Genomic DNA, 20011 nt, shown 5'->3' on the forward strand with positions numbered 1-20011 from the left:
AAGTTAAACAGAACACTTCTCAATAACCTACAGGTCAATGATGACATCTCAATGAAAATAAAGTGTTTTAAACTAAATGGTAATAAAAATATGACATACAAAACTTGTGAGATGCAACTAGAGCCATACTTAGAAAGAAATTTATAGCCATAAATACATATGTCAAAAAGAATAAAGGTTGAATATCAATTATCTAAGTAAAAGCATTTATTTAATATCCAACTCAAGAGAATAGAAAAAGAATAGCTAATTAGAAATTAGAAGGCAAGAAATAATAATACATGTAGAAATTCTGGAAATAAAAAAAAATGTACATGCAATAGAGAAAATCAACAACATCAAAATTCATTCTTTAAAAATACTAATAGGACTTCCCTGGTGGTGCAGTGGTTAAGGATCCGCCTGCCAATTCAGGGGACATGGGTTCGAGCCCTGGTCCGGGAAGATTCCACATGCTACGGAGCAACTAAGCCTGCGCACCACAACTGATGAGCCTGCGCTCTAGAGCCCATGAGCCACAACTACTGAAGCCTGCGTGCCACAACTACTGAAGCCCGTGCGCTTAGAGCCCGTGCTCCGCAACAAGAGAAGCCACCGCAATGAGAAGCCTGCGCACCACAATGAAGAGTAGCCCCAACTCACTGCAACTAGAGAAAGCCCGCGAGCAGCAATGAAGACCCAATGCAGCCAAAAATAAATAAATAAATAAGTAAAATACTAATAAAATTGGTAAACCCCTAAGAAAATCAGTCAAAAAAAAGAGAGAGGACATAAATTACCAATATCAGAGATAAAAGAGGACCATAAGTACAGATTCCATAGATGCCAAAAAGATAATAAGAAGATATAATAAAAAATTTAAGCCAATAAACTTTAAAAATTTAGGTGAAATGGACAAATACCTAGAAATACACATCTTACTAAAACTGACACAAGAAGAAAGAGACAATTGGAATAATGCTATTTAAGTAATTGAATCTGTAATTTAAAACCATTCAACAAACAAAAACCTTAAAAACCTAGATAGCATTGCTAACAAATCATCCCAAACACATAAGGAAGAGATAAACACCATTGTACACAAATTCTTCTACTAAATTAGAAAAAATGGGGGTGGGTGGAGGGATTTCCAACTTGTTTTATGAAGACAGCATAATTTTGATACCAAAACCTAATAGGAATTCTACAAGAAAGGGAAATTACAGGCCGATCTCATAAACATGGAAGCAAAAATATTAGATAAAATATTAGCAAATTTAACCCAATGCTATATAATGGTAGCACATCATAATCAAACTGAGCTCAATCCAGGAATGCATGGTAGGAAAATCAACAATGTAATTCACCACATTATCAGAATAAAGGGGAAAATCATATTATCATCTCAATCAGGGGCGCCTGCTCCAGGCTTTCAAAGAGCAGCTAGTGATACAATGAAGCAAGGGCAGTGGTCAATCCTTTCTGGTAATACCAGCCAAAGTGGGAATGACAACCTCCCAACCTGGGTATAGAAGTGACATCTATGTCCAATGCCCGTGGTGTTGACAGTACAACTCGTGGCCTCTTGGTCCCAAGAGTGGTCTGGTTTTCTTTCTCATTGGATCCAATCAGTGACCATGATTCCAGCCACCTTTTGTCTCTGCCCATTTTTGGATCCTGGTTGCCCAACCTTCCCAGTGATTCTAAATGTGGTTCAATGGAGCTTCAATTCACATTGGCCAAAGTCGGTTTTGCTGCATGTAATTAAGAACTCGACTGACAGAGGAGGACAGAAGCTGGGTCAATCTGAACTTTTCCTGGTCTGGCTTTTCTGCTACCATCAGCTGCCTCTTAAAGTTATAAAAATAATACAGAGAAAAATGAGATAAAAATCACAATCTGAGAGGGCTCATAAGCCTGGCAGTGGTAGGGGCAGTAGTGGGTGGAAGAGGGAAGATGGAAAACCGAGTGGAATTTGTTCCAGCTGTGAAAGCTACGTGTACAGGTGAGATGGGAATGGGCTTCTCTGGAAAACAGAGATTGCCATGTTTCATGCCCTGGTGGGACAAGTGACCAAGGAGGGCTTCAGAGAACAGGTGATGATGGATGAGCTAAATCTTAATGCAAGAGTCTAATTTTCCCAGGTGGCTGGAAGGAGAAAGGGTGTTTTAGTTGAGGGAATAGCATGGACAAAGGGATGGGGTTTTGAGAAAATAGTGTTTATAGGAATGGGCACGTTGTGGATTGCTGAAGTGCCAGGACACAAAATGGAGATGTTGGAGATGACCCTGGAAAGAGGCCAAGCCCAGGTAGTAAAGTACCTTATTTACTGTTAAGGAGCATGAATCTCTCCTGTGGCCCAAAAGAAAAGGATTGCTGAATATAAAGCCAATGTCACCAACCAGAAATTCTCAAGGGAGTCCTAGAGTCTAAAAGAGCATCTGCTTGGGAATAAAGAAAGTTCCTGCAAATGACAGATTAAACAAGCACCTTGAAGTTCAGGTTAGTCCTAACACCTGCTCACCCCTGCCGCTCCTCACAGTTTGCTTTTGCTTCTTTACTCCAGGTTAAGGTAGAGACTCTTCCATTGCAGGTTTGAGTGCTGTCCTCTCCTCCCTGGCCTGACATGTGAGACTAGCACCAAGCCAGACCTCCAAGACCAGGTTTGGAGAAGACTGAGAATCCCCAGACCACTCTGTCAGCTCATTGGCACAGGGAAAGTACTTCAGCCGCTCTCCACAGAGGACTCCCTCCTCCCTCCATTAATAGGCTAAGGTTAACAGTACTTTTTCCTTGGGGTTTAGGGCACGGGAGGGAGCCTGCCAGGAACTAGGCTTTGCGGAGGAGGCCCCAGTGGGACAGGGCAACACACCTTCACACCCCCAAGAAGGCAACCTGTCCTGGGCCTCAGGTGAGCGACTCCTGACCTTCTCTGCCCCTGGTCTCTCCAACCTGTAACACAGGGATTGTTGACTGCTTGCGACATTTTCACATCACAGTTTCCAAACGCTGGGGAGATCTGAGGCATCACAGACGTACTTCCTGGGCGGTGGTATTTACCTCCAAATGCGAAGGAGGCAGATGCCAGCCCAAGCACGTACACAGGTAACTTCACCCTCTCCTCAACGACCTCAGCGGGCGCGCTAGACCTGCCCCACACCGGGGTGCTAAGCCTCCCGCTCGTCCTAACTGGAGACCCAAAACCATCCTTAATTAAGTTCTTTCCTGACCGCTGCCAGGTGTGCCCTTCGGCAGGACAGTGTTAATTCCAGCCTCCGGGGGCAGGGATCCAGCCCCCTTTCCGGGCACGTCTGCTCTCGCGCTCAGCCCCTACCTGGAAACCCCCTCCTGCGCCCCACGGCCCCCCTTCCTATGGACGGGGGAGTTGCCTGTTACGCTGCCGCTGCCGGGAAGTTCACTCACGTCCAGCGCCCACCCAGGCGAGCCCCGCAAGTATATAAGGACCGCGGAGAGCGAGCGGGACAAGACGGCGCGAAGGAAGAGAAAGAGGCGAAGAAAAGTGACTGAGAGGCCGCCCAGCATCCTCGCCCCGGCGCAGCGGGAGCCGCCCGAGAGCAGCCTCCCCGCGACAGGTAAGGGCGCAACGGCGCGGAACCTCGCTCTTATCCCCGGGCCCCTTGCCCCTGGGGCCTCGGGATGCTCTCGCCCAGCTCCGATCTCAGAGGTATCTTTGGCTTGTCGCGGTCCTGAGTTCTTCGAAAACTTTCTGTACTGGGTGCAGCGTGGGAATCCGCCGGCAGCGGAGCGGCGAAGCCCAGCCTCCGGACGGTGGGAGAGCGGCTGCGACGGCTGAAAGTGGCGCCTTCCACGAGCTGGCAGCCACGTCTCCCCCGGGGAGGGGGGCTGCTAGGGCCCCTGAGACTCCTACCGCGTTCTGGGGAGATCTCGGGAGACCCAGTCTTTCGGGTTTTCTTCTGATTTTCTGGGTAGGTGTCACTTCTTAAAAGATACCATATACTATAGAGTAAATTGATGTTGGAAATGGGGGCAGAAGAGACGAGGCTAAAAGTCACAATAAACTCCCTGCATTCCAGACTTTTTTGGATTCAAATTTCTGAATCCTCGTTTCCCTGTCCGCCTCAGCGCACCCGACGGGGCCGCGCTCTGATTGATACATGGCCTCCTCTACGAAAAGCAGCTGGTGTTAAAAAGAGGTGGCCCGGGTGGGAACTGTCCACGGTCCTGAACCTCCCCGTCTCTTCCCTCAATAGGACCTCAGAATGGACCTTCTATCCCGCAGACCCTAGATTGCAGGGCAGAAGCGGCCGTAGGAGCCGCTGGCAGCTCAGGCAAGATGGAGGCTCAGGCAAGGTGGGTTCCCAGTGAGGGAGAGAGAGTCTGCAGGGCATTTGGATTCCCCAAATTCTTCCTGTATAAATGGGGAGGTGGTGGTTCCCACAGAACGTCTGGAAGGAGCCAAGGAAAGTAAAAGTGTGCATTTGTTCTGTCCATTGTTGAGATATGTACAGACTATGGCTTATGTAATGATTTAATGCTCCTTTGACATTCTGTTTTAGGACTTGATATGTGTGTATCATGGTGCAAGGACAAAGCTCTGCGCCTCTGTTCCTCTAAACTTTACAGAGGGCATGGCCAGTGTGCAATTTTATAGTAACAAACAAAATGTTTTGGGTGGTGCAGGAGGGAGGGACTGGGAGTTTGGGGTTAGCAGATGTAAACTATTATATACAGGATGGCTAAACAACAAGGTCCTACTGTATACCACAGGGAACGATGTTCAGTATCCTGTGATAAACCATAATGGAAAAGAATACTTTAAAAATAAAATAAAATTTCAAAAAAGCAAAAAATGTTTTGTTTAGCTCATAGAGAATTCACCTACACAAATGAATTTCTAATAAGTGTAGTTCTATTATAAAGTTAATGTCAAGATTAGCAAATTCCAAATTTCTACTTATTTTTCCAAGCTTTCAATTATTGGACACTCCCTACTTACAAAAAGCACATTTGACATCTCCCTATTACTTTATTGCTTTAAAAAATAACAATGTAATATTTGTTTTTTGTTGAAAACTAGAAAATATACAGAAGCAGAAAGAAGACAAGTTGCTTTCAGGGAGCTATCTAACTTTTTAGCAGGAGATTGCAGCTCTGAGAGGGTGGGGAGTGAGAATGTCACCATGTTGTACAACATAGCCAATGGAGCAGGAGAGGAAATGCTCTCTGAGGCTTTTCAGGAAGGTCTGAAATCATGAGGTAAGTTTTTAGAAAATGAAATCATTCCAGAATGGCCAACTTTGAGAAGAACTGAAATACAGTTGAGGGGACTGTCAGACCTGTATGATTTTACTTCCTTCTTTACCAATATGTTATTTTACAGTTGCCCATAGTGATATAAAACTGCCATTTTTCTGCTTCTCTTGTAAACCTGGGCATTTTTTTCTGACCGAAATGCGTTGTGTGGTCTCAGAGCTTTCACATAAATTGCCTTGTCCACCAAATTCAGGCTTTGTACTTGAACTGGAGCACCACAAGTCTACAACAGGAGCAGCCTGTCCCCGGTCACAACTGGACACCAAGGCTGACCAGTGTTCTCCCAGTTGCCCTGAGAGGCTGATAGGCTAGGTCATTGGCTGCCAGCACCACCTAATGGCTGCTCTGAAAACACTCAGGCTGTGCTTGGCAACCATTCAGAAGGGAGCCCTTTTGGCTCAGCTTTTGGGGGAAGGAGTGGGGTGGGACAGAGAGAAGGAAGTGGCTTCCTGAAGTAGACAATGAGAGCCAGGGGGAACTTTCACTTCCAGAGCCTTCCCTATAAAAAAGATTTGGCCCATGCCTCCACAAACAGGAGATTTCTTTAGGCAGATATTTTTAAATTAGGAGAGACAATTAGTCATCCACACCTTAATGTGAATTACTTTTCTTATCTAATTAGGTTTCTTCCTAACAGCTGGTTGAAAAGATCTTCTGAAATCTAAAATGATTGTGGAGTTGTTGGTGAGATGATGACAGAACTCAGGGTCATTTCAGAGGGCTGACCTTCATGACAGGGGACAGGGCAGTGTGAAAGCTAGAAAGCTCGGGAAAGAGTCGGATACATGGGGCAAAAGGCAGCCTTGATTCTTCCCTTTACTGCATCCTGACCCCCTGAACTCAGCGTCTGACCAGAGGTACTTCCTGACTTCTCTGAGAAAGAGTCTTTGGTAGGTGTTCACAATGGGAGGTAATTCCCTTCTGCCCTGTGTGACCATCTCCTTCCCTTCCACACCTACAGCATCTTCAAGTCCAGCTAATTCAGACTACATTTGAGAGACTCATAGAACAAGAGGAGGTCTGACGTGTAATGTGTTCAGGAGATGAGCCAGTTTTAAAAGAATGGGGGTCTGATTTAAACATAAATCTCTCCAAAGTTACAGGGGTCTGGGAAATAGTGATCCCCTGAGTGATTTGTGTACAGGACATCAAATTGGGTTGGCTGAGGTTTTGGCTCAATTGGACAGAGGTTTTATTTGCCTTTATTTAAACCTACTATTCATAGGAAACAGGGTTTCTGAGGAATGATAGAATCCTGGTGGAGAGGAGTAGGCCATCTCAAGCAGGAGTTTCAGAGTGCTTTGCCTTTCCCAAGTTACTCCTTGGATCTGGAGTGTTAGAACTATAGTTTCCTGAAGATGGTAAAATAGAAAAGCTCTGTGCTGTATCAGGAGAACTTAGCCTTACCTTGTCATGAACATCTAAGTCATTGTCTCTCTCTGGGCCTTAGTTTCCTCATCTCTCAAATAAGGGGTCAGACAATGACCCCTAAAATATCTTCCAGCTCTAACATCCTTTGGGGTCTGATTTTTAATAGGAGATAAAGGAGAAATTGTACATAGTTTACCCAGGTCCCACTGCCCTCCTCTCTATTCCAACTCACAGGACCACCCTGCACACCAACCTGCTCCTTGAGCTTGTCCTCAAAAAGCCTTGAGCTCCACAAATGAGTGTATTGTTAATGTTGGCTCACGGTCCTTTCTGATGAGTGGCCAACATTGTTCTGCTCCTTGCAGGGGTCCCATTAATCTTGTTTGCCTCTGCAGAGCCTCAGCCTGCCTGGAAGATGCCGAGATTGTGCAGCACTTGTTCGGGCGTCCTGCTGCTGGCCTTGCTGCTTCAGGCCTCCATGGAAGTGCGTGGTTGGTGCCTGGAGGGCAGCCAGTGTCAGGACCTCACCACGGAAAGTAACCTGCTGGTATGTGGGCTGTGGCCGCCATCTTGGTTTGGGTATCAGATGGGACTGGGGCTGGGACAGCACAAAGAAAGGGGTATGGGGAAGGGGAAATTCATTCCCAGAGATATGGGTAAGTCATCCAAGGGCAGGAATAGACCTCTAGAGTGAAGTCAGAATTGGGCCAAGGAAGGGAGGAAGCAGCTTCAGGGAGATGGGTCTGGTCCCCAAGTTCTGCTTGATTATCTTTACTTCCTGTCCTGTCTTCTTGTTTAGAGACCCACTCCATTTAAGCTATTTAGAGACAGTGCCATTAAAGCAAACAATACTAACAATGATGATAACAATAATTGCTCCCTCAACTGATCCTATACTTTCAATCTTTTAGCCCCCAAATTATTCCTTTTTAAATAACCTCACGTCACTTGCCATTTCCGTTCCATTTTTCTTCCCTTTCTATCTACTACCAGTTACAAAGCCAGGAAGGTAGTACTATAAACCATCTCTAGAGGGAGAAGGAAAAACCCAGTGCCATTTCCCTCTAACTGGTGCCAAATGTCTCATGCTTCTCATGGAGGACTGACCTTCAGTAGCCTTTCCAGAAGCATATAAAGGCCCTTTTTGCCAGGCTGGAACTCCCTCTAGGTCACCACAGTGTGTGTGTATATGTGTGTGTGTGTGTGTGTGTATTTGTATTGGGAGGCATACATGAGAAACAATACCAAGTCAAGGCAAAAGACACACTGCTGGTGTCTGTGACCGAGTTCCATCCTTTTGCCTGTACCTGCCTGGTGAGGGTGCAATGCATATCACTACATTCTGTGTATTTTGTCAGTAGAGAAGCTGAGTTTAGGTGAGGAGAGAGACTTTCTCAAAAACAGAGCAGGTTGCATGTGGAATATAAAATAGAAATAAAGAGCCTAGGGAATCCTGTGAGCTCTAGTTCAGAGAGACCCAAGAGACTCTTGATCGGAGACACCCATTGCACAGCCTCTTCCGTTGAGAGCTCACCAGGGAAGGAGCACTGGCCGTGGTCAGAGCCCATGGGTTCCAGTCCCAGCTCTGTCACCAATGGGCTGTGGAACCTTGCCAAGTTCGCTTCTCCTCTCTGAGAAATTGGGTGTCATTATGTGTCCAGGGGAGAGGAGTATGAGATAATTTTTGTTTTTCACTGTTAAAATTCTGCAGTGTTATAATTCTAAATCCCTGGAGTATGAAATCCCCAACTCAACAGAGTGGGTGGGATCATTCTGTTCCCTCCTTTGTTGTCCCCAGTAACTGAAAACTCAAGGCTGCAGCCCCAAGGTCATTTTCCTAAGCAAATGTGTGCCACAGTTGTCTAGTTACAGGGAGAGGAGATACAGGCTCCATGACCCCTGCAATGGAAATAATCCTGACTTTCTACCCTTCCCTCCAGGCAGAAGGTGACAGGGAAGTGAGACACCTCCTCCCAAAGCTCACTGATTGAGGAAAGTACAGGATCAGCTCAGAAGACTTGAAAGAAAGTGCCAGATGGGTGTGGGAAAGTTTGGAGGGAGATGGCTGTGGGAGGGTATGAGGTAGGTTTGCAGACCACTGGGGTAAGGTGAGGCATTATGGAAAATACAGGTCCTAGAAGCCTGGACTTCTTTTCCCACGTTGGGAGATTCTCTCCCAAATTTCAACCCGATGCCCTTCCCAGACCGAACTGAACCGTGTTTATTTATTCAGGATTCATTAAGTGCCAACTACTACCCACCTGCCATTTACTGATGAATTTCTATATATCTGGCTTATAAGGTTTAAGACGTTGACCTGCCCACAAAGCTACGGGACAAGTAAACCACCGAGTGGGACAGGGATTTTGTCGTAGCTGCCTGTCAGGGGTACCAGGGGTCCAGGGGACAAACGAGGCGCTGCCCGAGCTGAGTCTCAGATGTCCGTGGGTGCCCAGAGGCGGGGGTGGGCAGACGTCCTCGGCAAGGAACCCACAGCGCACTGGCGCCGCTAGTGCGGCGCGCACGTGCGGAGGGAGCAGAGGCGCAGGGGCAGCTTGTGGGTGGTGAGGGCGCCGCGGCGGGGGATGGGGCCGCGGGGCGCGGGGGCCTGACGCGCTCGCCGCTCTCCAGCAGGCGTGCATCCGGGCCTGCAAGCCAGACCTCTCGGCCGAGACGCCCGTGTTCCCCGGCAACGGCGACGAACAGCCGCTGACCGAGAACCCCCGGAAGTACGTCATGAGCCACTTCCGCTGGGATCGCTTTGGCCGCCGGAACGGCAGCAGCAGCGGCGGCGCGGCCCAGAAGCGCGAGGAGGAGGAGGGGGCGGGGGGCGAAGGCCCGGGGCCTCGCGGCGATGGCCCGGAGCCGGGGCCGCGCGAGGACAAGCGCTCCTACTCCATGGAGCACTTCCGCTGGGGCAAGCCGGTGGGCAAGAAGCGGCGCCCCGTGAAGGTGTACCCCAACGGCGCCGAGGACGAGTCGGCCGAGGCCTTCCCCCTTGAGTTCAAAAGGGAGCTGGCCGGGGAGCGGCCCGAGCCGGCGCGCGGCCCCGAGGCCCTGGCCGAGGCCGCGGCCGCCCGGGCCGAGCTGGAGTATGGCCTGGTGGCGGAGGCCGAGGCGGCCGAGAAGAAGGACGAGGGGCCGTATAAGATGGAGCACTTCCGCTGGGGCAGCCCGCCCAAGGACAAGCGCTACGGCGGCTTCATGACCTCCGAGAAGAGCCAGACGCCCCTGGTCACGCTGTTCAAAAACGCCATCATCAAGAACGCCGACAAGAAGGGCCAGTGAGGGCGCAGTGGGCAGGGCTTCTCTCCCTGGGAAGTCGACCCCAAAGCCCCGGCTCCTGCCCTCCTGCCGCCTCGCGGCCTGGGTGAGGACTCGCCCAGGCGGTGATGGCGCCAGGTATTCCGCCTTTTAAAGCTGTCTGTAGTTAGGAAATAAAACCTTTCAAGTTTCACATCCGACTCTGACTTTGAATATTGACTGGGCGAATAAAATAAAAATGCATATCCATCAAATAAAGAGCAGCACATATTGAAGGAGCGATAGGGGTTTCCATGTGACCAAGTGGTAGTATGTTTCATAGGATACAGTGGGAATGAAAAGAAAATGTACTTCCCTCCCCACCCGTGACAAATGGGTCTTCAAGGGGTCAAATAGTTTGGGTGATGGCTCAGTGTGGCTACATTTCCCACTCTCCACTGGATGGGGAAGGACTGCTCAGCTGGCTGATGTGTGAAGAGGCAGGATTCCTCCAAGTGACCCTGCTTCCCATCCAACTCCATGAGCCAGCGGGAAGCTGATGAAGCCCAACCAAAACTGGGAGGACTCTCTGGGCTCAGGTGGCAAGCTGTGGTAATGCCTCCGTGAATCTAGCCATCTGGGACCTTGGGCAAGTTTCTGAACTTCTCCAAGATTTAGTTCTTTCATCTACCCCTTTCTTCCTTACTACTGTGAGGGCTATTGTGAGGGTTAATGAGAAAATGGATGGGATCATCTTATCACTGAGAGGCTAAATGGGAGAGCTGAGGGTTGGTATCAGTTCAGATTTGACTGCCTTATCAGACTACTCTCAGATATTCTCAAACACAGGGTCTCACCCACATGGACACACACCCATGGAGACACATCTGTATAAATACAACACAAAATGCACAGATGCTTCTTCCAGTCGCTAAGGTTCAAGCCTTGAGGTGTGACTATCTTTTCCCCCTTGTCACGCCCAAGCTCTCTCCTCATGTTGTCCAGCTGCAGCCTTCTCTTCATTCTCAGCGCTCGCGGCTCAGGCCTTGACTATCCTAACAGCTTCCTAACCAACTGGTGTCCTTGTCTCCAGTTGCCTTCTTCCCCAATCCATCGTACACGTTCTTCATATTAATGTATACAAAATCTTGCTTTCTCCATATTCCCTAGCTCAGGACACAAAACAATCGCCCCACCCCCACTCTTCCATCAATTCCAAACTACTGGGCATGGCACACACAAGGGCCCTTGTCCATCAGTTTCACTCTCCTTACCAAACCCTACTTCCCTGGTCTTCTCACTCTTCTCCCATCCTCCTCCCTCCTCTGCCTGGAATTCCCCACCTTCCCCCTCCATTTTGAATGTTACCGTTTTTTCAACATGAGCCCAGGCTGAAGTCCACTTCCACTGGGAAAGTTGGGATCTCTTGCAGCTGAGCCTGCACATTTTCAGGGTTTCTGCAGTCAGCCCCTTTGCACCGGGGGGGGGGGCATGCAGACCAGCTCAGATGGCAAGTTTCTTGCTGCACATATGTCTTGTGCTTTTCTCTCAGGGAAACTCTAAGCTCCATGAGGGCAGAGGCTAGGGGTTGTGCTTCTTTTGTATGTCCCCATGATGTTTTCACAATGTTGGGGCCACTGGTTTGCAGTCACACACATTTACAGTTCACAAGAGACTCACAGACACTGATACACAGAGATGCACATCTCCACATCAATTGCATCAGACATACCAGGGGATGATGCAGATCAAAGCCGGCTGGGGAACATTTCTGTATGGCACTTCCACATTTACTCCCATATTTTGATGATCTTAGAAGTTCACAATTAAAGAAAACTGGAATGCACCTGGAAGTCCTGATGGAATCAGAAAGCCAGACTTTTAAGATAAAGTCTCCCTCATCGAGGGTTATATGAAATGGGGCTAGATTCTAGTCACTGTAATGAAGAAATGGCCCAGGCCTTCCCTTCTGAGGATGCTCCTTTGCTGGGAATCCTGGGCCTCGTGTTTACATCTTGGTAGCATCCTTTCCCTTACCCTCCTTCCTTTTGAGGCAAGTAAAGAATGATAGGCGGGGGTGGCTAAATGTCAGCGATTAATACTGGTGGCATTTTCAGATCCTGTTTGCATCTCAAAAAACCATTTACTTTAAAGAAATCAAAGAGACAACTGTGTGGTGACAACATTAACATTTATTTGAAAAGGGCATCATGAAGGCTCATTGGGAAATCACGACTAATAGTCCTAAAGAATAATCTTGCTAAGAGTCCTTCCTCCTACATTCCAGCCCCGCCCCCCACATCCTCCTTCCCCTTCCTTAAACTAATTTGATTCAATGAGTTCAAAATACAGAAAACCGCCACAGGCACTAATTCTGCACTCACATATAAATACGTCAGCTATTATATACATACACTGTCAACTACGAACTACACTATACACACATGCACGCGCACGGGCACACACACACTCAGCCAGGTCATGAACGTCTAAGTGGACACAGACATGTTACAATGTATGTGTAATGCTGCAGCATTTGTGGATTTACAGCTCTGCGCTCCACAGGCCAGAATCAACAGCCATGGAGGAAGAGCTCGAAAGGGGAAAGTGATGGGCTGGGGTCCCAAGGGCCCCTGAAGGAGAAAAGACCTGGTCAACCTCGTTGGTGCTAAAGGAGAGCACGGAAAACAGGCCACAGAGGTCCCCTCCCACAGGCCTGTGTCCCCTCCCCACTTCCCCAGCTGGCAGGCCCCACCAAGACCATCCTTCTGCAGGCTTCAGCCCTAGGCCGGATTTGGGATACGGGGTATTTTAACTAGAAGATTTCTAGGGTTAGTGAGATGAAGAGGTAACACACTGCCCTAAGCCTTCTCTCCAGACATAAGGAAGCTGCCTTGTTTCAGCACAACTGCCTGCCAGGGTCTGTGGGTCTGGAGAAGTGGGCGTGGCCTGCTCAGAGGTGCCCACTTCCCTGTCTACCATCAAACTTAATATTCAGCCTAACAGCTCAGGTCTAGTCTTTTCCCACAGGCCCCAGCTGGCCAGCTGCCATGTCATGGTCATGAAGAGGAACTGGGAGAAATAGCCTCACTTCTCAGTGATACTCTCTGTACCCAGGTGAGAAGCCCCAGGGACAATGGAATAGCAACTGGAAGGTGTCATGACCCAAGGGCCCCTAGTGAAGCCAGGAGGTCTGGCCTTTGAGGAGTCTCAACAAATGCAAGGCTCTTCTGATTCTTAGGCCAGCTGAAACGTATCCTCTGGGACTGAGAACACCCAGGGCAAAGGGCAGTGCATCTGGGACCCCTGCACTCCAAGCACTTCAGATGGTCCCAGCCCCACCTTTTCACTGCTCATCCATCTATTCTTATGCGTGAGGCGGAGGGCTGGACAGAGGAGAATGTCTGAGGACTTTTCTCCTTCTTCTTCTGACTCACTCAGGCTACTTCTCTGGGGAGGAGATGTTTAGGAGTCAAGAAATCACTTATTTCTACTTTTCAAAAAGAGGAAAATGGGAACAGGCACAGGCCATGGGGGACCCCTTTGCAAGGAAAACTGGAAGGAGCCTCCAGGGTCACACTGGGGCTCTCCTCTCATCTGCTTCTTATGCACTTATGTGACTCAACCAAGTTCACTGAAATTCCAAATACATCCATGCTACTGGGCTCTGTCAGCAGAGAACTAACCGACCCTACCCCTTGCCCACGAGGAAGAGTCTTCAGCAGTTTTGGGGAGCAACTGGCTTGGGTGGCCTTGCTGACTGAAATTCACAACAGAGGAGGGTAGCAAAAAGGGCTGGTCGCTTGACACGGTGCCGCCAGACGCCAGTGGGTTTGGAAGGCAGGAAGAGTAATGCTAGGCTGAAGGCTGGGGTACCCACCAAACTGCTTGGCTTCTCTCCCAGGGCTCGGGAGGGCAGGGGTGGGGTGAAGGAGGCTGCTTAATTTACCATGTAATGGTTCCAGTTAATGTTCATCATAAACTTTCTGATTCTGAGGCATCTTTGGCCAGAATCCATATTCCTCTCCATGTCAGCAGGCAAGTTAATATTCTACTGAGTGTAAGTTTAAATTGAAACCGAGAAGGAGGGCACTCAAAATGTGGCCAGGTCTCCAAAGGAAGCACATCGTTGCTATGTAGCGGTGACACAAAGAAAAAGCTGCTTCAGACAGAGGAAACAGCAGTGAAGTATATGAAGAATGGGAATCCTGCACCTTGTTTCTTCGATCTAGTCCCAGGGTGGGGATGAGGGAGAGACAGCTGATGGACATGTAGGTCTCTGGTTCTAGTGCTGGTTCTAGAAAGAGGCTCCAGGGAATGACTCCCAAGTCCCAGAACCAGGGCCCCAGGGCAGTGCTCGGGGTGCAGATGCCATGGGGGTGGACCCTACAGTCAGAGAAGCACTAGAGAGAAACAGGGCTTCGCGTCAAAGCTGAGCAGGGAAGAAAGATGGGAAGATCCAGTGAGGAAAAGACATGTTTGTGGCTCAAGATTTAGATTTTCTCTGAAGCTTCTTCCAAAGGTCATTTGTCTTCAAGTACGTTTCTAGTTATTTTAAATTTGGTTTCTTAATAAAGAGATATTAAAGTAAAGAGAAATCTCGGTTCATGCCTGTAAAGTTGGGTTGAGCATTAGCCAAAAGCCACAGAGCAGAGCCAAAGGCTGTGGTGGAGGGGCAGGAGCGGGCCCCCTCGGCCCTGTAGTCATGTAGACCCTCCGGAAGCCGCAGGCCCACAGCACAGAGGCAGCAACCAAGGGGGGAAACTACAGGAACGAGGGTCAGGCAGCCCCCATACCCAACAAGGTTATTGCACACGCAATAGGAAGTTACATTTGTTAACATTCTCCTAATTTGGACAAATACACCTATCAGCCCTGATAATCAGGCTCTCACAGTGCATCTGTGCAGGGCCACGCACAGAGGTGAGACCCGAGGGTGTCCCGAGAAGACTGCCCCCCCCTAGCAGAAGCAACCCACTTCCGACCCCACCCCACGCTGCCGGAAATCGTACCCTCAAAAGGGGCTCCTTTGGGTCAAGAAATCTACTCACCCTCCCTCTTTTCAAGAGCAAATTCTCCAGGAAGGAATCATTTGACCATTCTCACCTTCCTGTGAGTCATATCAGCTCAGAAAATTTATGGGAAGTTAGACTGGAAAAGGAGAAGGAAAGGGCTATTCTTGGCCAGAGGGAGCTGCCTTAGGAAGAGGCCCAGGTGAGGTTCTGCCAGAGGCAGCTCACACGGGGAGCCGCAGGAAGAAGAGCATCAAAGAGGGAGAACTCAACTCAGAAATACATCCCTCTGGACAAAGGAGGGGAGGTACTACAGAGGGACGCAGACTTGCCCACTTCTGCCCGCTGCTCCTCCACAGGAGGCCGGCCCGTGCTGCTCGCTGGCCCAGCCGGCCAGCCTGGGGACGCGGGCTCCCCCCGTCAGCGCCTGCTGCCCCCCATGGTGTCTCTACCCCAGCTTCTGTTACACAAGCTCAGTATTAGTTAACAATAGAAACAACTCACGAAGAGGCAACTGGCAGGGTGAGCAGGGGAGTGGAAAAGACACCGGAGACTTGAAGGCCTTTGGACCTTCAAATGGGAAAGGAGGAGGGGACACTCTGGAGGAGATCAGTGCCCCATCTTCCAGCTCTCACAGGCCACTGCTTTACAGGAGGAGCTGGCCTTGCTTCCTCCTGATTGCAGTCTACGGCTTCCTTGGACCAACTGTGTCTCTCTCTAGTTCCCTCCTGGGGGAATGGCAGCTGCGCACCCACCCCCGTGAAAGCCCTTCACTTACTACACTAAGCAGGAGTTTCCTGGGACCTCAGCCTCTCTCTGGAGACCCCCAGTGACTCTTGGCCCCAGGATGACACAGAGGAGGAGACAAAGGGCATAGGTAGGATGCTTATTGGCCCCAGAGGGGCACGTGGCCGGATCTCCCTCAGGGAAGACAAAGAGGAAGCAGGGAGGCCAAGAGGGGGCCAAGGCGGCCCAGGGCTCCACCTTGCTTAGCTGTCCAAGGTGCTTTTTCTCTGAGATCCCAGTTAGATTTCCATGTCGTAGGGGTGGGCGTGAAGGCGAGCCCCTCCCTCAGACCCCACCCCTCCGAGAAGCTTGTGTCTTGGAATTCAGTATACGCACAGATCGGGAAACTTCATCTCATAGACAGGGATGGAGTGGTTCTGAGGCTGGCCATAGGCTGCGGTGATGGTTCCTGATGGGCTTGGGGGGGGCCTGGGACAGAAACACATGGAGGAGAAAGGCATGAGGAGGGGGTTCTGGGGTCCCACCCCGTGCAACAGAGCAGCTGACTGAGGTTTCTCTTTGAATAGGGACCAGCGATTTTGTCACTCCGTGGTTCCCAGGTTTCAAGCTGTTCTAGAATCTTCAGCTTGAAGTCAAGCTTTACTGCAGGCTCTACAGCGACTCTGTTGCTCTAGAAAGTACCAGCTTGTGACACTAGGACCCCCGGCTCTTTTCCAGGGTTCACTGAGCTGTCTCTTTCTCCCTTCAGTCTCTGTTTCCTTCCCTGGGGAGAGTTGGTGGCCGACTCCAGCCCTGGAGACAGAGGCTGGGGGCAGGGAGGGCTGAAGACAGGTGCAAGAGGAGGACTTGGGGGGAGGGGTACCTACCCTGGGCCACAGAAGTGGGGATCCCCTGCCCAGGGCTGCCACTTACCGGATGGTGATTTCAAAGATCTGATTGAGTTTGCTCTGCAGCAGTGATGCCTAGACACAAAGAGAGGGAAAGTGAGCCGGGGGCTGACTCCCAAGCGCCCCTGCCCAGCATGCACTGAAAGTGCTGGGCAGTTGCGGCCTCAGGAAAGAAACCGGTGTGAGCTCGTTTCCAGCACTTATCTGTGGACCCTGGCTGTGGGTTCAAATCAGAAAGAGCCGCCCAGCAAAGGCCTGCTGGGGACAGCACAGAGGCCAGGAACCCCAGGAAGGACTTCAGCAAAAGTTCTGGAAGAGCCCTTAGCTCCTCCAAGTGGGGCAATAGGGCCTGCTGGACAGAGTCAGGAGGCTCAGAGCTGGTTCCAGCTCTTTCCTTAACTCCCAAGGAGCAGTTGTGCAAAGTTGGTGCATTAGGGAAGATGTTCTCTCTGGTCCCTTCCGGCTCCACCTAAGTCCATGTACACAGAGAGTGAGACTGTGCTCGACTCTGAGCTCACGAAATGAGCAGCATCTACCTCTCAGGATGGGACAAGAGGTTAGCATAATATAGGCCCAGAAAAATCTATATTATACTTACATGTATTTTTATATATAATTTATATACTTTTATATATTACTATATATAATTATTATAATATATGAGAAGTTTATGTATATATGTTTGAAATATATATAATAGAAAATTACATGTGTTTTTATTGAGAGGAAAAAGCACAATAAAATAGAAGTTATTTGTAGACTTTGAATGTTTACAATTATGTTTCATTGTTACGAAGATGGACACTGGGACTAACAAATCCTGGAATATCATTTTCAAGAAATGTTTGTGCTCTTCCGTTAGCCATCTACTCGTCTTTCTACTCGTCTGGCGCCTTCTCATTCAGATTTCTTTTCCAGGGCCAGGCCGTTCCATTCCACCTGCTGGGGTCCCCCAGTTGGAAGCGGGGCCTGTAGCAAACGCTGGCCATCTTTACTGTGCCATGGCCCCTTCTCCCATCACTCCATAACGTGACAATCCTAATGGCAACAAACTCGCAGAGTTGTCATGAGAAGGAGATAAGCTGATAAATGTAAGATGCTCTGGTGAACAGCAAGTGCTATTTACGTTCTTGCTCTGATGATTATAATTATTATAATCTGTCTATTTGGTACAGGAGATCCTGAGGTCAGGATTTCTCCCTTATATGAAAACTGTGACCTCTGGAGGGGTGTATGACTAATAGCCTTTAGGTTCAGGGGGGAACAATGTAGTGCCAAGGCACTGCTGGGATCTAAACCCTAAGTTCTGGATGACAACAGTACCAGGATCTCCTAGAAACTCAGTCCTGCCCTGGACCCACATCCAGTGTCCGTTTGGTCCCGGGAGGGGCACCGTTACGTCTCACTTACCCGGGCCCCGCAATGCGCTGCAATCTCCTCAAAGGGAGCCTTCTGGAACTTCTCCACCACCTGTCGCCGCCGTTCACGCTCCTGCTCCTCGACGGCCACGCTGTCCACTGCGGCACAGAGAGCCGGGTCAGCCCTCAGGTCCTAGCCCAGTGATGCAGTCTGAGATTGCCCCCCAGCTGTCCACTCTGCTGACGAGGGGCAGGGTAGCGTGGAGGGTGCGATGCCATCACTTGGCCCTGGGAGGGCTAGACCCTTTTCTGATTCTGCCCCCTTCCTTGCCTAAGAGTTTGAAAACTAGTTGAGTGGACCCTTAAGTGGGGCTAAAGCCCCACGTAGTTGCATTGACACTGGGACTCTTAGACGAAAGTTCCTGGAACAGGAAGTACTCTGGGGGGAATATGAAAAGGGACATCAACAGTGGCAAAGCCACAAAAGACAACGAAGAATCCCTATGGCAGAGCAGTCTGAGGCCATTTAGTTTAAGGCTTCTGCATATTCCTCTTGGTAGCCGAAGTGAAAAAAAAAAAAAAGGAAGGGTATGAAATATGTCATCATGCCCAGTTTAAGAAGGCAGAGCAGTGGGAACATTTAGAAAGTGTACCATGAATGACAACAAAAATAAAGATTTGTTATCAGTTATCGGAAAAATTCTCTAATTCGGGATACTTCATTGCCCAATAATCTAGACGAGGTAATGCTGCATTTTAAAATCTATTGCCATTATTAAATAAATATTAATAGGATTTGTTCTTAATGGCTTTCATTGGTCAACTTTTTCTTTTGTATCACACTCCACCAAAAAATTGTCAAGGTATTTATACAAATTAAAATTGTTTTTTACTTGTCTGATTGGCTGTAACCCTCAACTGACCACTTTTAATGGCAGCGGTCAGTAGAAAAAGGGTTCCTGGCATAGGACATGGACCCCCCCCAACCCCGTTAAGAGAGGGGGACTTTTAACTGCAGCTTCAGTAGTTGTGAAGAGTTTAGAGGAAGCCACCAGCCTCTCCCCTCACACCTGTGTGAATCACACTTGGGAGGGCAGCAGACAGCTGCACACACCCACACGCCTCTCCAGGACCCAGCCCTGCGATCCCCTCCCTGGGGGTCCCCCACTTACCAATGGCCTTCTTCAGCGTCTCATAGGTGATCTCCTCAGCAGGCACGCGCTGAGGGAGAGGGAACAGAAGTGCTCAGAAAGGGGGAGGCGGGGGGAAGCAGCCTTGGCTTCCTCAGTTACCCGGCAGCCACTTCACTTCTCAGAAGAATGTTCTGATGGGAGAAACTCCCTCAGGACACCCACATTCTCACTAGGGTCTCTGGAAGCTGCCTGAGCAGGCACAGCGCCTCCAACTGAAGGAGAGCAGGGAGAGAGAGAGGTGGGGAGGCTAGAGCCTCATCAGTCACAAGTCTCGCCTGAAAGAACTCACTGGCCCCTCCTCCCCTCGCCCCGCAGCAGGTCCCATTAAGCTCCCTGGGAAGAAAACACTGTAATTCAAACAAATCTTCAGAGAACGTAACAGAAAATATTCGAAACAAGAGAAGGCAGCTAGCAAATATAATCTCATATGAAAATTTCAAGAACTGACTAACATTTTTGAAGACTTCTGATATTAAATTATCCACCAAGGTGATTTGAGTTTTCAGTAAAGGTAAGGCATGCTGAGGTTGGTCCAAGGACCTGGGTCACAGGATCTCAGTGTCCTGGGAACCCATAAAAGGTTGAGGTGGAAAATAATAAAACCCAAAGAAGGGTGTTCTATGGATGTGTGGCCTTAGGTCAGATGCTGAAAATTGTGAAGGAGTTTGGACTAAATTCCAGGAATTCCCCACTAGACTGTGAGCTCCTTGAGGCAAGACCCATGATTTATTCATATTCTATTACTTAAATGTAATATTACATGAAAGAGGCAGACACAGGAGAGAATGGTTTCATTGATATAAAGCTCAAGAAGTGACATAAGTTGGGCTAGTGGCTCCCTCTGGGGAGGGGGTACAGAGGCAGGGCTCCTGGAAGACAACATTTTAGTCCTTGATCCGGGTGTGAGTGCATCAGTATATTCACTT

General features: G+C 49.2%; 2 protein-coding genes across 4 annotated transcripts in view; one reads left to right on the plus strand and one right to left on the minus strand.

Annotated features, from left to right (window-relative positions):
* The first annotated feature begins 3469 nt into the window (after positions 1-3469).
* Positions 3470-10109, plus strand: POMC (proopiomelanocortin). Its single transcript, XM_036873377.1, has 3 exons — positions 3470-3572; positions 7041-7192; positions 9280-10109. Exons 2-3 carry the CDS (start codon positions 7061-7063, stop codon positions 9931-9933), a joined length of 786 nt encoding a protein of 261 aa, XP_036729272.1. The 5' UTR covers positions 3470-3572; positions 7041-7060; the 3' UTR covers positions 9934-10109.
* A 1951-nt stretch (positions 10110-12060) lies between these two features.
* EFR3B (EFR3 homolog B) overlaps positions 12061-20011 on the minus strand; it is an 87303-nt gene continuing 79352 nt past the window's right edge. For all 3 annotated transcript variants that reach the window (XM_036873834.1, XM_036873833.1, XM_036873832.1), the window contains exons 20-23: positions 19065-19113; positions 17945-18051; positions 16560-16609; positions 12061-16115 (exon numbers count right to left, since the gene is read on the minus strand). In XM_036873834.1, coding sequence (XP_036729729.1) covers positions 16010-16115; positions 16560-16609; positions 17945-18051; positions 19065-19113 — 312 coding nt within the window. In that variant the 3' untranslated portion in view covers positions 12061-16009. The remainder of the gene's footprint in view (positions 16116-16559; positions 16610-17944; positions 18052-19064; positions 19114-20011) is intronic.

This window comes from Balaenoptera musculus, chromosome 13 (genome assembly GCF_009873245.2).
Source record: "Balaenoptera musculus isolate JJ_BM4_2016_0621 chromosome 13, mBalMus1.pri.v3, whole genome shotgun sequence".
Classification (NCBI taxonomy): domain Eukaryota; kingdom Metazoa; phylum Chordata; class Mammalia; order Artiodactyla; family Balaenopteridae; genus Balaenoptera; species Balaenoptera musculus.